At 45.9% G+C, this 16187-nt stretch overlaps 1 protein-coding gene across 1 annotated transcript in view; it reads right to left on the reverse strand.

Moving 5' to 3' along the window:
- The window catches only part of LOC115459335 (ATP-binding cassette sub-family G member 8-like), a 64900-nt gene that overhangs the window by 18578 nt on the left and 30135 nt on the right, over window positions 1–16187 (reverse strand). Inside the window, exons 7-10 of the mRNA XM_030189177.1 lie at window positions 12509–12674; window positions 10953–10969; window positions 4967–4977; window positions 3916–3965 (exon numbers count right to left, since the gene is read on the reverse strand). Coding sequence (XP_030045037.1) covers window positions 3916–3965; window positions 4967–4977; window positions 10953–10969; window positions 12509–12674 — 244 coding nt within the window. The remainder of the gene's footprint in view (window positions 1–3915; window positions 3966–4966; window positions 4978–10952; window positions 10970–12508; window positions 12675–16187) is intronic.

Here is a 16187-nt window from a genome sequence, read left to right on the forward strand (position 1 = left end):
ACTATATAGCCATATGATACAGTGGGGGAAATAAGTATTTGATCCCTTGCTGATTTTGTAAGTTTGCCCACTGACAAAGACATGAGCAGCCCATAATTGAAGGGTAGGTTATTGGTAACAGTGAGAGATAGCACATCACAAATTAAATCCGGAAAATCACATTGTGGAAAGTATATGAATTTATTTGCATTCTGCAGAGGGAAATAAGTATTTAATCCCTCTGGCAAACAAGACCTAATACTTGGTGGCAAAACCCTTGTTGGCAAGCACAGCGGTCAGATGTCTTCTGTAGTTGATGATGAGGTTTGCACACATGTCAGGAGGAATTTTGGTCCACTCCTCTTTGCAGATCATCTCTAAATCATTAAGAGTTCTGGGCTGTCGCTTGGCAACTCGCAGCTTCAGCTCCCTCCATAAGTTTTCAATGGGATTAAAGTCTGGTGACTGGCTAGGCCACTCCATGACCCTAATGTGCTTCTTCCTGAGCCACTCCTTTGTTGCCTTGGCTGTATGTTTTGGGTCATTGTCGTGCTGGAAGACCCAGCCACGACCCATTTTTAAGGCCCTGGCGGAGGGAAGGAGGTTGTCACTCAGAATTGTACGGTACATGGCCCCATCCATTCTTCCATTGATGCGGTGAAGTAGTCCTGTGCCCTTAGCAGAGAAACACCCCCAAAACATAACATTTCCACCTCCATGCTTGACAGTGGGGACGGTGTTCTTTGGGTCATAGGCAGCATTTCTCTTCCTCCAAACACGGCGAGTTGAGTTCATGCCAAAGAGCTCAATTTTTGTCTCATCTGACCACAGCACCTTCTCCCAATCACTCTCGGCATCATCCAGGTGTTCACTGGCAAACTTCAGACGGGCCGTCACATGTGCCTTCCGGAGCAGGGGGACCTTGCGGGCACTGCAGGATTGCAATCCGTTATGTCGTAATGTGTTACCAATGGTTTTCGTGGTGACAGTGGTCCCAGCTGCCTTGAGATCATTGACAAGTTCCCCCCTTGTAGTTGTAGGCTGATTTCTAACCTTCCTCATGATCAAGGATACCCCACAAGGTGAGATTTTGCGTGGAGCCCCAGATCTTTGTCGATTGACAGTCATTTTGTACTTCTTCCATTTTCTTACTATGGCACCAACAGTTGTCTCCTTCTCGCCCAGCGTCTTACTGATGGTTTTGTAGCCCATTCCAGCCTTGTGCAGGTGTATGATCTTGTCCCTGACATCCTTAGACAGCTCCTTGCTCTTGGCCATTTTGTAGAGGTTAGAGTCTGACTGATTCACTGAGTCTGTGGACAGGTGTCTTTCATACAGGTGACCATTGCCGACAGCTGTCTGTCATGCAGGTAACGAGTTGATTTGGAGCATCTACCTGGTCTGTAGGGGCCAGATCTCTTACTGGTTGGTGGGGGATCAAATACTTATTTCCCTCTGCAGAATGCAAATAAATTCATATACTTTCCACAATGTGATTTTCCGGATTTAATTTGTGATGTGCTATCTCTCACTGTTACCAATAACCTACCCTTCAATTATGGGCTGCTCATGTCTTTGTCAGTGGGCAAACTTACAAAATCAGCAAGGGATCAAATACTTATTTCCCCCACTGTATATGGTAGTTATTATGATGTGCCAGGGTCTGCTCTACAGCATGCATAGTTAAGTCCATAAGTCTCATCTCATATGTTTTTTGGGTGCAGACACCAAACCATTTTGATAGCCTTTAGACCCACCATCAGCCTTGAGGAATGTCCTTCAGAAGTGGACACAGTATTCTAGCCAGAGTCTCACAATGACCACTAGAGAAGATGCATTCCACAGAGCATGCAGAGGGTAGGGGGTGAATGAGGGAAGTAGGGAGTGATAGCCCGGGGGGCCACAACTGGCAGGGGTTGTACCAAGGGCTGTGCGAGTGGTACAGCTGCACAGGGTACACGGGAGGTGAGAGTGCGAAAATTGCTCCCCATTCATTGTTTTCTCTTAGGCGCAGTGCAGTGGGCAGAGACACATGAGGGCAAATCGCACAGGGTGTGATTCCAGCTTGGTACGATGCTGGCAATTGGCTCCACAGGAGTGTTTGATTCGGATTAAGGTGACCTGGGAGATTTGCAGCAGTTGGTTGGCTGCTGCAGGAGTGAGAGCAGCTATAGGGGTTTAGAGGTGAGAGCTAGAGACATAGGGAGCCAAAAGCCTGGCACATAGGTGCACCCATCTTCCCGACCTCTGTCTGGATTCATTCATATTGCAGTGCAGTATACAGTTGAATTGTAATTTGCTCTTCTCAGTTGTCACAAATGTTCTACAAAGCAAGATATAGTATAAAGGATGGCCTGTAGGACGGAGTCTGGGCTATGGAGAGTTCAGCAGTTAAGGTCAATCCAGGTGGTACCCTAGCTAGTCATATAACAGGACACCGGGAAGACAAACTTTCCACTAGTGATCTGGTGAAAGGCTTATGAGGCACATTGGGAAGTGCACATGTGGTAACGTGAGCATAAACTATGCCTCATAAAGGTATAGTTATCTGTTTTGTGAGAATAAGCCTGCAAAGGGGTTTTTTCCACACATTTCTGCTTTAATGAGGTACTTTACATCATCTTGCATCACAGCAGCTTACTTAATTGATAGTTGAATAACAGTATATTTTTGCATACAGAAGGCTACTATCGTAGAGGGTAATTTCATAACAGGTCACTTAGGGATGAACAGCAAGCAGGTGCCGATTTTATAAAGACAAATGGAAGTCTATGTACCTCTATAAAATAATATTCCAGCAGAAATTATGGCTGGATTGAAGCCATGGAATGTACACCTGCTCACGAGCAGTCAGAAATGTTACATGCCAGCATATTTCATTAAAAAATGCACGTAAGTCATAACTGCGCATATGCTGTGACTAAATTCTACTCCACAACACACCTATACTTGAGTTGCATAAAAGTTTGGGCCTTCTTGTCACCGTGCATACTTTTCACACATGTATCGTCTGCAATCATTTTATTCTATTAACTCCTATTAAAAAAAGCCTCCATGTGTGAAAAATCCTTTAAAAATTACTTTTGTAAAGGGTATTTCTGGGTAGCCCTGGAGTCCATCTTAAAGGGGACAGAGTTAAAGTCCTACATGGATCACCTCGTTGCCGGAGCATGTAGTGACAGCAGCTGGCCTTACGGAATTTAAAGGGGGTTTAGACAGATTCCTGAGGGAAAAGTCCATTGAACATTATTTTTTTTAGGGGGGGGGGGGTTGCCGGGTTCTTGAAGCCTGGATTGGCCGCTGTCGGAGACAGGATGCTGGGCTTGATGGAACCTTGGTCTTTTCCCAGTATGGCGGTGCTTATGTACTTATGTAACTCCTCCCGAAAGGCACCTCTGCATGCCCTAGCAAGACCCCTCCCCACTTCCTGAAAGCATCCCAACAAGATTTCTCCACCTCCCCCCACCCGCCCTGAGGCATCTCTCAGATCCTTCATCCTCTCAAAGACTAGAGTTGTCAACTAGATCCAGATTCACCTGACAGAGCTTACCCCAGTGCATGCGGGCACTTGTAGCCTTGCTTTCTTAGAGAATCCAGTGGGGGAAATCAGAACCACATGTCCCTGCATGCAATGGAGTAAGCCCAGCACTGGATGAACCTTGTCGGGCGAATCTGGATCTAGATGGCAACCCTACCAAAGACCCTCCCCCTGATTTCTAGCAGGTGGGGCAGGAGTGATCCTGCCTTGTCAGATACTGGGTTCAAAACATCACCAGTTGAGCCCTAGCCGTAGTGAAACCCTTAGTAAATAAGGAATTAGACCATAAATGGAAGTGAATAAGATTGTATTCTGATTTCTCTTACCCTTCCTCTCAATATATGAAACCCCAGTTTATCATAAAATAGTTTCCCCATATTCATATGTCAAACTATTACCTTAACAGTATACAGAACTGTCTAAAGCCTCTTGGGAGTTCATCCACTGACTGTGAATTCACGTTAATTGCTGTTTCAGATGTCGTGTACGCACTGTGAAAGAAAAAAAAATAATGGCTTTGACATAAAACTATATAAGGTCCCAATGTAATAAACTACTACTACTACCATTTAGCATTTCTATACACTATCCTTTATCATGGTGTTTTACTTTTGATTTTCCTGTGCTAATCTTACTCCCCATGCAGTGAGGTTTTAGTGTGAAAAAAATCTGCAGTGGAATTCTCACACTAAAGTGCAGAACGATTAGCAGGCAAACCCACTAAATTAAGAATTGCCCCTAATGTAAAAGCTTCCTCTGAATTTTGGTGCAGTTCCCTTAACATTGGCATTCACATTAGTTTCCACACTCGCTCATCTATATAAATAATTCTCACCTTGAACATTCTGAAGGCGGGGACACACTGAAGCCCTACAGTGTTGATAGGCTAGGCTGTCAGCACCACTCACCTCATGCACCACTCACTCTCAGTCAGAGACCCACCCTCAGCCACGCCCCTTCCGGACATAATTCGCAACCTCAACGTTCTAAATGAAGCGGCAACTTCCTCTTGCACGGTGGTGTAGATCGAAATTTGTATTTTTCACCCAGGACTGTCTGCCCCGCCCTCGCGTCACGACGTCGTGACGTGGAGGGCGGAGCTATGACAATCGACGTATTGCATCGCACAGCAGCCCCGCCCTCGCGTCTAGACGTCATGACGTTGAGGGCGGGTCATGAAGAAACAAACCACAACACAACTACTGCGCTCTGCAATGCCTGCCCCACGCCGTCCCTCCATGATCCAGCCTGCCACCCACGGAACGATGACACAGAGACACAAAGGAAGCCCCTTCCAGGCTCCAAAACGCTCTGCACGTGCCCCCCCCCCCCCCACAGCAACATCAATCCCCTTGCCACCTTTCCATCGCTGTCCGGCCGCTGCTGCTGCAAAAAAACAAAAAACGGACACAACCTAAAGGTGAGAGGGAGGGAGGCAAGCAGGCAGGCAGGCAGGCAGCCTGAACATCTGAGGGAGGGAGGGAGCGAAGCAACCAAACAACCAGCCAGCCTGAATGTAGGTGGAATGGAAGGAGGGAGCCAGCTTGATCATGGCAATGCCAGGGATGAAAACCTTGCTAGTGCCTGTTTCATTACTCTCAGAAACGGGCCTTTCTTACTAGTAACAAATAATTAAACCAAATGCCGACTTAGTAAGATGGACAAAAACTTGGCCGCAGCTTTATTTACATCAACATGTAACTTCTTTACCGTTTTCACATCGACCTGCAATGCTCTTGTACCACTTTACATGACTAGTCAGTACCGACCTTTCTTATTACACTAACCTGCTTATAATCGAAATAGAAAAATGCCTATATTGTGACCCAAATCGGGAGATAGACGTTTATCTCACAAAAACGAATAAAGCGGTATAATCGAAAGCCGAATTTGGACGTTTTCAACTGCACTCCGTCGTGGATGCGGACAAAGTTGATGGGGGCGTGTCGAAGGCGTGGTGAAGGCGGAACTGGGGCGTTGTTATCGGCCGATCAGAGATGGGCGCCTTTCGCCGATAACGGAAAAAAAATATGCGTTTTTAGCGAGAATTTAGGGCACTTTTCCTGGACCCAGTTTTTCCACGAATAAGGCCCCAAAAAGTGCCCTAAATGACCAGATGGCCACTGGAGGGAATCGGGGATTACCTCCCATGACTCCCCCAGTGGTCACAAACCCCCTCCCACCACAAAATATGCCGTTTCACAACTTTTTATTTTCACCCTCAAATGTCATACCCACCTCCCTGGCAGCAGTATGCAGGTCACTGAAGCAGTTATTAGGGGGTGCAGTGGACTTCAGGCAGGTGGACCCAGGCCCATCCCCCCCCCTCCCCACCTGTTACACTTGTGCTGGTAAATGGGAGCCCTCCAAACCGCCCCCCAAACCCACTGTACCCACATGTAGGTGCCCCCCTTCACAGGGCTATAGTAATGGTGTAGACTTGTGGGCAGTAGGTTTTGAGGGGGATCTGGGGGGCTCAACACCCAAGGGAAGGGTGCTATGCACCTGGGAGCTGTTTTACCTTGGTTTTTTTTTTTGGGTAAAAGTGCCCCCTAGGGTGCCCGGTTGGTGTCCTGGCATGTGAGGGGGACCAGTGCACTACGACTCCTGGCCCCTCCCACGAATAAATGTCTTGGAGTTATTCGTTTTTGAGCTGGGCGCTTTCGGTTTCCATTATCGCTGAAAAACAAAAACGCCCAGCTCACAAAAAGATAAACGTCCATGTTTTTCGAAAATACGCTTCGGTCCGCCCCTTCACGGACCCGTTCTCGGAGATAAACGCCCATGGAGATAGACGTTTCCGTTCGATTATGCCCCTTCACGGGCCCTGTTTACTAAGGTGAGTTAGTGTTTTTAGCGTGCGTTTACTTAGAGCACGTGCTAACCACCTATAGGGATACTGTAGGCACATACATGGTTAACACACGTGCATGGTTAACACACGTTAAAAATATTAACGCGCCTATAACGCTGCTTCGTCAACAGGGCCCTAATACTTTAATCCCATGTCTGATCGAGTAAGACCTGCGGTATCGTCAAAGCCTCACCTCCTCTTATGGCAGTTTCACATACAAGCAGATCACCCTTTCAATAATACAAATCATTTTATTCATCACTTTTTCCATAAATTAAGCTCTGTGAAATTCGTTTGACATATTACCGCCAAAATGATGACAGCCTAGAGCTTGTCACCGCTCGCCCCCAGATTGTACAGCTGCGGCCAAGGGCGTCTGAAAAATTGCTTGTAGCAAATCCTGGATTTTATTTATTTATTTATTGCATTTGTACTCCGCTTTTTCCCACCTATTTGCAGGCTCAATGTGGCTTACATATTACCGTGAGGCGTAAGCCGCCTCCGGTGATGAAACAAATACAGAGTGATGTGGTAGAGAATGAGATGTATGTTGCAGACACATAATAGAATCGAGAGAAGAAGAGTTATATAACGTTCGTTAGTTTCGTTGTGTTGCTGAATCCAGTCACTTAAGTTGGATCAGTAAGGTATGACTTCTCGAACAGGTCGGTCTTTAGTGATTTCCGGAAGTTGAGGTGGTCGTGCGTTGTCTTTATGGCTTTTGGTAATGTGTTCCATAGTTGCGTGCTTATATAGGAGAAGCTGGATCCGTGGATTGATTTATACTTGAGTCCCTTGCAGCTGGAGTGGTGAAGATTTAGGTATGATTGTGATGATCCAATTGTGTTTCTTTTTGGTAGGTCTATAAGGCCAGACATATAAACCGGGGCTTCGCCATAGATAATCTTATGGACCTGGGTGCAGATGTTGAAAGCAATGTGTTCTTTCATTGGGAGCCAGTGCAGTTTTTCTCGTAGTGGATTGTACTAAAAAAATATGTCTAAACTCTATGTCAGATAAATAAATACCACCACTTCGATACAGCCCTGGGCAATCAGTCATCAATAAATCATGAGTGAGTGAAATACCCCCCACATTAACCACAGTTCCACATTAACCCCTTACGTAAGTGCTCAATAACTTGCGCCTGCTTAGCATCCCGTGCTAACGTTTTTAGTGCTCGCTAATCATTAGCACGTGCTAAACGCTAGAGACGCCCACAGGAATATATAGGAGTCTCTAGTGTTTAGCGCACGCTTACTTTTAGCGCACGCTTAAAATGCTAGTGCGCCTTTGTAAAAAGGGCCTTAAACGAGGAATTATCTGTGACCAAATTAAATGGGTATAAGGGAACTGACACGCTAAACAAAGAAAAGTCCTTTTCATTAATCTAATTAAATCAACACCCTTTACGTAACACAGATCATTCCCACCCAAATGTACCAATATCAAATCAGGGTAAGAAAAACGTTGAGCCTGAAATAAAGTAGGCAGCAGCTGATCCCAGCACATCCCACCCAGTCCTAACTAGTGAATTGTAATGTCTGATGCTGTTAAACCAAGATGTTTTTCCCATCTGGATTCCTCAGCATATTTGCCAGCCCAAAATATATGAGTGTCCACAGAGCTATATGCATACATCCACTGGAATAAGACATAGTTTTTTTTTTTTTGTTACATTTGTACCCCGTGCTTTCCCACTCATGGCAGGCTCAATGCGGCTTACATGGGGCAATGGAGGGTTAAGTGACTTGCCCAGAGTCACAAGGAGCTGCCTGTGCCTGAAGTGGGAATTGAACTCAGTTCCTCAGGACCAAAGTCCACCACCCACTAGGCCACTCCTCCACTGTTGCTACTATTTGAGATTCTACATGGAACCAACATTCCATGTAGAAGTCGGCCCTTGCAGATCACCAATGTGGCCGTGCTGTGAGTCTGACATCCTGCACGTACGTGCAGGACGTCAGACTCACAGAAACAGAAGCCTGCGCAGGCTTCTACATGGAATGTTGCTAGTGAAATAGCAACATTCCATGTAGAATTTCCAATAGTATCGATTTTATTTTTGTTACATTTGTACCCTGAGCTTTCCCACTCATGGCAGGCTCAATGCGGCTTACATGGGGCAATGGAGGGTTAAGTGACTTGCCCAGAGTCACAAGGAGCTGCCTGTGCCTGAAGTGGGAATCAAACTCAGTTCCTCAGTTCCCCAGGACCAAAGTCCACCACCCTAACCACTAGGCCACTCCTAAAATAAAATAACAAAATAGAAAAAAAATGTCAGTTAACCATCCATTTCTCTAATATAACCCAAATATCTATTAGATGCCCACTGCCCTACTCGGTGGATTAAAGCCAGACTCCCTCCCTTAGTAGCCAGAAAAGATGCTGCTCCAATTCTAAATGAATGAGTCCCAAACAATGAAGGGTCAAGACCTACATGAGTCAAAGCAATTTTAAGTACCCCTGCAAATTCAAAACAAGTAAGAGGATAGTTGTGAACCAACCAACACAATCCATCAACAGGACATATATACATATATAATTCAGCTAAAGTCACTGGACAGGCCACCAATTGAGGAGACGTCCGCAATGAGATTCAAGTATCATGGCCCAACTGATCAGTTTTTGAATGCTTAATAAGCAGGCGAAGTGTGTTCTGCTCCATTATTACATCACTCAGTAAGCCTGTCTCACCTGTTGCTTTCTGAGTTCGATTCCTACTGCAGCTCCTTGTGACTCTGGGCAAGCCACTTAATCCTCCGTTGCCCCTGGTACAAAATAAGTACCTGAATATATGTAAACCGCTTTGAATGTAGTTGCAAAAACCACAGAAAGGCAGTATATCAAGTCCCATTTCCCTTCTCTTCCCTTTCTTAGACGGGGCAACCAAGTCACTCATCCTCAACGCACAAAAAAAATGCCAACGAATAAGTCAGTTGAAAAAGTGTAAAGGTGAGAAACAGATAGACGTTAAAGCTCCAAGCAATGCTACCAAGTTATCATATAAAACTTTGATAACACCTCCATCCAGTCATATAAGCTTTCCATGTATTGGTGCTAAGGCGTTCTGCAGCAACTGAATGAAGAATTCTAAAAACTCATCCACACCTCCGCAGGCATCTCTACAGGTGCTCCCTCTGCTCCAGGGGCTAATGTCTGAAAACATGGAACACCAGCTTGTATTTAATACAGATAAGATGGTAACCAGTTGGTTTTCTGGTGGTTCGACGACTCCTTCAGCTCCAATTCTGCTTTTGGGAACTATCATTACTCCAGTTTCATCGTTATTTTGGATTCCTCTCTTTCATTTCTGCCTCAGGTTTCGCACCAATCAAAATATTGTTCCTTCACATTTCATCAACTTGGGTTATTCGTCACCACTTTGACCATGCTCTTATTTTTTCTTTCTTTACTGCCCATTTAGATTATTGTAATATCATGTATACAGGCATACTACGCTCTACATGTAAGAAACTACAAATCCTGCAAAACACTGCCATAAGATTGCTCTGCTATGCTCGCCGTTTTGATCACACAATGTTAATTACGTCACCGCTGGTTACCAGTTGAGTATAGGATCACTTACAAAATAGCCATGTTTTATTTATTTATTTTATTTATTTATTTATTTTCGGGCTTTTGCTATACCATAACTTGATCCCAGGCGGGCGACTAAGAGGTTCACAATAAAACGCTAAAAATCTGGCTCCTGTGCTGAGGTGGTGGAGGGGGGGGGGGGGTGAGGAAGAAGAATGAACAGAAGGGTGAAGAGGGAAGGAAAAAGAGAGGGTGTTAAGAGGGAGCAACAGAGAATGAGGCTGAAAACAGATGAGTTTTAAGAAGAGTCTTGAAGGACTGAAGAGGTATAGTCTTTCTAAGGGAAGTACATTCCAAAGTTTAGGTCCTAAGTAACTGAAAGCAGTTTCCCATGAGAGTGAAAGATGGACTTTGGCTGTCGGGAGTTGGGGTCCCCTGTCAGCACAGGTACGCGACGGAGTTGGCTCGCGCTGCTATGTTGTGATTGGGCACTGTCGCTGCTGACGCACCCGGAAGTGGGAGACGTCATCAATTCAGGAGATGGATACAGAAGCACGAATGCCTCAAGGCTTATGTCCACGCAGTCAGCTTCAGAACGTTGGAGGTGCGTTTTATTATATAGGATTGTAGATTGTACACCGCTAAGCTGTGCCTTGGCAGCTAGGGCAGTCTAGCAAGTTTTAATAAACTATAAAGTAAACTATAAATTACTACAGACACAGCACTTCCTCACTTCAGCTCACAGGAAATCAGAATAGCAACAGTTAACTTCTAAAAGCACCCCCCCCCCCACCCCCCCACACACACACACACTGAGTCAACTCATTGACACTGCTACTGAATTCCAGGTAAGCACAGATTGAATAACAAATTAATTAAACTTCAAATAAGGTGAACTTCCTCCCTCCCTGCCACCCACTACCCTCAAAATTCCTCACAACAAAGCCCACCAATTTTTTTAGCATCCCTTGCTCTCACCAAGCCCCGCCCCAAGACTCTACATAACCAATCAATTTGCTTCCAGACCCCAATCTCCAAAACTTCCATCCAGGGGTGTGCTGGTAAATTTTTAACAACAGGCTCTTTCTCCGGACATAGCCAGCTCTGCAGTTGGAAGGGCCAGGGGTGGCCGGGGGGGTGGGGGGGGGGGAGCCTCCCTCCCTCCCTCCCTCCCTTTGTGCAGGCATGCTAGGCATACCTTTGCTGGCAGCCAATAAATGGACTGCCACCACTCCCAATGTCTTGCTCCGAGCAGCATGCTGGATCTTCTCTCACATGCTCGAGAAGTCCCAGCCTGCTGTCCAGAGCTGGAAACAAGGAGCGGGGAGCAGCAGTAGTCTATTTACTTGGCTGGCAGGGCTCAGCATCCCCACCAGCAAAGTAAAAGAGAATTCAGCAGGGGGCCCAAGTCCACATTTTGGGAGCCAGTTGTTAAAGTAGCCATGGAGGGCCCTACTTTAACGACCGGCTCCCAAAATTCTTAAAATCTTAACAACCGGTTCTTGCGAGCCTGTGAGAGCCTGCTCCAGCACATAACTGCTTCCATCCCAACATTGCAACAACTGCTCCTATACCCCTTTTAAATACATTTTAACATATCTGCGCACCCCCTATAACCATCCTCCTATTAACCAGTTATATTTTAATTCACTTTAAATTAAATGCATTCCTTCTCTTATTTCATCAGCTCTTCCCTTTTACCCACTAGCCTACTTTTACCCTCCTTACAGCACTTATTCCTTAGTGTTATTTTCTTTAAATTCTTTTTCCCCCATTCCACTACCAGACTAAATGAATTTACTACAGCAACGAAACCAATGTTATGATGCCCAAGTTAACCTATGGGCTCTCTTTATCTTTAATTCAGCTTGGGACTCAAGTAAATATTCCATATAAGAGCAGCAGGGTCATCTGAGGTGAAGCATCCCCCGAATCAGGGAGGTCCTTGCTCAGAGAGCCTCCATGAAGCTGGATCTGCCCCCCCCCCCCCCCCCCCACCTCAGACCAACAATAACTATTTTGTGGAGGCCTCCAGCACAGTGGCATAGGAAGGGGGTGCGGTGGGACGGTCCGCCCCGGGTGCACGCTGCTGGGGGGGGGGGGGTGTCGGCTCCGCTGGTTCACTGCTCTCTCTGCCCCAGAACAGGTTACTTCCTGTTCTGGGGCAGAGAGAGCAGGGAGCCAGCGGAGCCGACGCAGCTCTCAGCGACGTGCACTCGGGGCGGAGAGGCCCTCCTGCCCGTCCTCTTTGGTAAGAATGCACCCTTGAGGGGGTGCGCGCTCCGGGGGGGGTGCGTGCGTGCACCGAGGGGGGTGCACCATGCTGCACCCTGGGGGGGGGGGGTGCGCAGTGGCAAACCGCCCCGGGTGTCAGCCACCCTCGCTACGGCACTGCTCCAGCAACATCCTCCTTGTTCCACCGCCATCCTGATAAATGGTGTCACCTGACCCTTAGCGGTGCATCAGCAAAATACTAATAGATGTCTGTCTTGCCCAAACAAGGCAATGTTGTCCAAATAAGCTTAGTGCGCCTGCGCCATTGTAATGTATGGCTTTTTACACTGAGCCCTTAATGTTTTTAACTTTACGTATTTTACCTTTGTTCATTGGAGGTGATCACAATTTTATTTCCTTCCCTCAGTTTCCATAGGAAGTCATCTGAATCTTTGACCTTCTCCCAGAAGAGAGCAGTTAGGGACCTGGTTTTCTCCAAGCACATCATCTCTTGTTCTCTGCTTCGTCTATCAATACTCGCTAGGTCAACTGCAAGAAATGGCAAATATTCAGAAAAATTAACAGTTTCAACTAAATTTAATATACATGTGTTTATATTATTGTTAGCGATGGAGATGACTGGCAATGTTGGCACATGATGTGGCAACTTAACATACCGTTTCTTGGATTTCATAAGTTATATGTCCATGCTTTGAGCCCTTTGTCTCTTGATGATCTGAACAGAATCAGATCATCAAGATCATACCTAAACCTGCATTATCCAAATTGTAAAAGACTAAAATACAAAACAACCTACGCATCCAATTTCTCTTTCATAAGCGCACAACTATGGAATGAACTCCAAAATACAGTGAGAACAATCCATGACCACTTAAACTTTAGGAAATCACTCAAGACTCAGCTATTCAAAAAAGCCTATCCCAACGATCCAACATAAAATCCCAGCGATATAGCATAACTAATGATTGTACTGGACAGTTTATAATCTTCACCCTTTGACCCCTTGATACCTGATCCCAGTCTACCTCATATGATCAAAATATAAATTTGTATCTGTTATCAACCGAATTGGCAAACGCCTCTACGGTACTATGTAAGCCACATTGAGCCTGCAAATAGGTGGGAAAATGTGGGGTACAAATGTAACAAATAAATAAAAATAAATATTCTTTATTGGATGATGGTTCATTTTGTTACATGTATTGATTTTTTGTTATATATAATGATTTGGGGTTTTTTGTGTGTGTTTTGATAATTTCATTTTTTGTGGTTGTGTACAAAACTAGAGGCCCTTTTATTAAGCCGCGTAAGCGTCTACACACACCCAATGTGCGTCAAAATTGAGTTACCGCCTGACTACCGCATGGCTCTTGCGGTAATTTCATTTTTGGTGCGTGTCCTATATGCCCATCTGAAAAATATTTTTTATTTTCAGGCACGCATAACGGACGCTCACCAAGTGGCATTTGATGCACGTAGGTCATTACCGCCTGGATTCTTTACCGCTGGATCAACGGCTGGCAGTAAGGTCTCGTGTCCAAAATGGACACGTGGCAATTTTCATTTTGCTGCATGTCCGTTTTTGGCAAAAGAAAAGGCATTTTTTGTAGGTGCGCTGAAAAATAATTCTGTGTGCACCCAAAACATGCATCTACACTACCGTGGGCCATTTTTCAGCGCTCCTTAGTAAAAGGACCCCCTAACCCATTTGGAGACATTTACCTTGAGAATCAAAGCCTTGACAAGGTTAAAGACTTGAGAACCGGGCCTGTGACTCACAAGTTTCAAAGTTGTTCAAATGCAAACTCTTTATACACACAAAATTCTAGTCATTAGAAATAAAGACCATCTGACCAAATTATAAGATGGCATTAATTTATTTATTTATTACATTTGTACCCCACGCTTTCCCGCTCATCACAGGCTCAATGCGGCTTACATAGTAACAAGAGAATACAATCTATAGTAACAGAATCAACAAGGATGTATGTGATAGGACAAATGAACAAGGAGTAAATGGGATAGAAGAGGTATGGGGGAAAGGATAGGGATAGGTAAGGCGGTAGAGCGATTAAGGAGAAGATGGGAAGAGCATGGAGGGTAAGAAGGTTGGTAGGAGATATTTTCTGAGTCATTGTAGTTAATGGTTATTTGAACCGGTAGGTAGGTGGTTTGCTTATGTTTACTTATGATTGGTCGGGTCACTTGGGTAAAGCTACATAGTAACATAGTAACATAGTAGATGACGGCAGAAAAAGACCTGCACGGTCCATCCAGTCTGCCCAACAAGACAACTCATGTGTGCTACTTTTGTGTATACCCTACTTTGATTTGTACCTGTGCTCTTCAGGGCACAGACCATATAAGTCTGCCCAGCACTAGCCCCGCCTCCCAACCACCGGCTCTGGCATAGACCGTATAAGTCTGCCCAGCACTATCCCCGCCTCCCACCACCGGCTTTGGTACAGACCGTATAAGTCTGCCCAGCGCTATCCCCGCCTCCCAACCTCCAGCCCCGCCTCCCACTACCGGCTCTGCTATCCAATCTCGGTTAAGCTCCTGAGGATCCTTTCCTTCTGAACAGGATTCCTTTATGTTTATCCCACGCATGTTTGAATTCAGTTACCGTTTTCCTCTCCACCACCTCCCGCGGGAGGGCATTCCAAGCATCCACCAGCTGTTTGAATAGATGGATTTTCAATAATTTCATAAAGGGAAGATATTCATTAATTGACCGAATGTGTTTAGGTAGAGCATTCCAGAGTTGGGATCCCAGGTAGGGGAAGATCGATGCATGGTAGGTTTTGTACTTTAGACATTGTTACCAGCTTTTCAATTATACTGACTTCATCAAGGCAGAGTAAAATGACCTAAAAATGAGCCTGGCTCACTATGCAGATAAATTAATTTTACAGATGTAAAGAAGAAGGATTGTGAGAGAGTTCTGTGTTTAAAAAAAGGGAGCGGAAAGTAAGGGAGAAAAACAGGAAGACTATCTCTGGAATTGAGTGAGGAAACCAATCTTTCTATTATCTTCTTCTTTTGTGTCATTCAAAATGTTTTATCGTTTAGCTAATGAATATCTTACATTCCTGAGAGGTTCTGAAGCTTCCTTTTAGTACCTTGGAGATAAGATCATTGATGCCATAGCTCAATGTCGCCTCCCCGCCATTAAAGTGTCGCCTAGATCTTCCCTATGAAGTGTTATGTTATCAGTTCTGGAGATTTATTGTCATTCTTACTTTTTAGCCTATTTCATCCGTGTAGCATCCCTTTTCACATTTTCTGCTTTGGACAACATATACTGTAACATATTAGTAGACTAGTAAAAAAAGGCCCGTTTCTGACACAACTGAAACGGGCGCTAGCAAGGATTTTGTCGGAGTGTGTATGTTTGAGAGTGTGTGTGAGAGTGACTGTGTGCGAGAGAGAGAGAGAGTGAATGTGTTTGTAACAGAGTGAGACTGCTGGGTGCAAGTGTGTGTGCTCTGTCCCCTGGCCCCCCTGCAGCCACCCAGCGATTATCCTTTTTTCTTGCCCCCCCTGTATCCACCCAGGGATGCTCTTCTGTCCCCTGCCCCCCCTCCCGCCACCCAGCGAGTCTCCTGCGTCCCCTGCTCCCCCTCCAGCTACCCAGTGATTCTCCTCTCTCCCCAGCTCCCCCCTCCAGCCACCCAGCGATTGTCCTCCATCCCCTGCCCCCCCCTCCAGCCACCCACCGATTGTCCTCTCTCCCCTGCCCCCCTCCAGCCTGCCCCCCCTCCAGCCACCCACCGATTGTCCTCTCTCCCCTGCCCCCCTCCAGACATCCAGCGATTCTAGTTTTTCCTGTGGCCCCCCCTCCAGCCACCCAGCTATTCTCCCTTTCCCCTTGCCCCCACCAGTGCTCTTCTTTCCCTGGGCCATGCCCCCCCTTCCAGGCAGCCGGCGAATCTCCTGTCTCCCGTGCCCCATCGATTCGCCGCTGTGCACCTGCCCTTCCACCTGTGGTTGGTGAGCTGTTGCATGTGACGTGCGTAGGGTGAGCGATGTGATTCAGTG

The sequence above is a fragment of the Microcaecilia unicolor genome, unplaced genomic scaffold, assembly GCF_901765095.1.
Source record: "Microcaecilia unicolor unplaced genomic scaffold, aMicUni1.1, whole genome shotgun sequence".
NCBI lineage: Eukaryota > Metazoa > Chordata > Amphibia > Gymnophiona > Siphonopidae > Microcaecilia > Microcaecilia unicolor.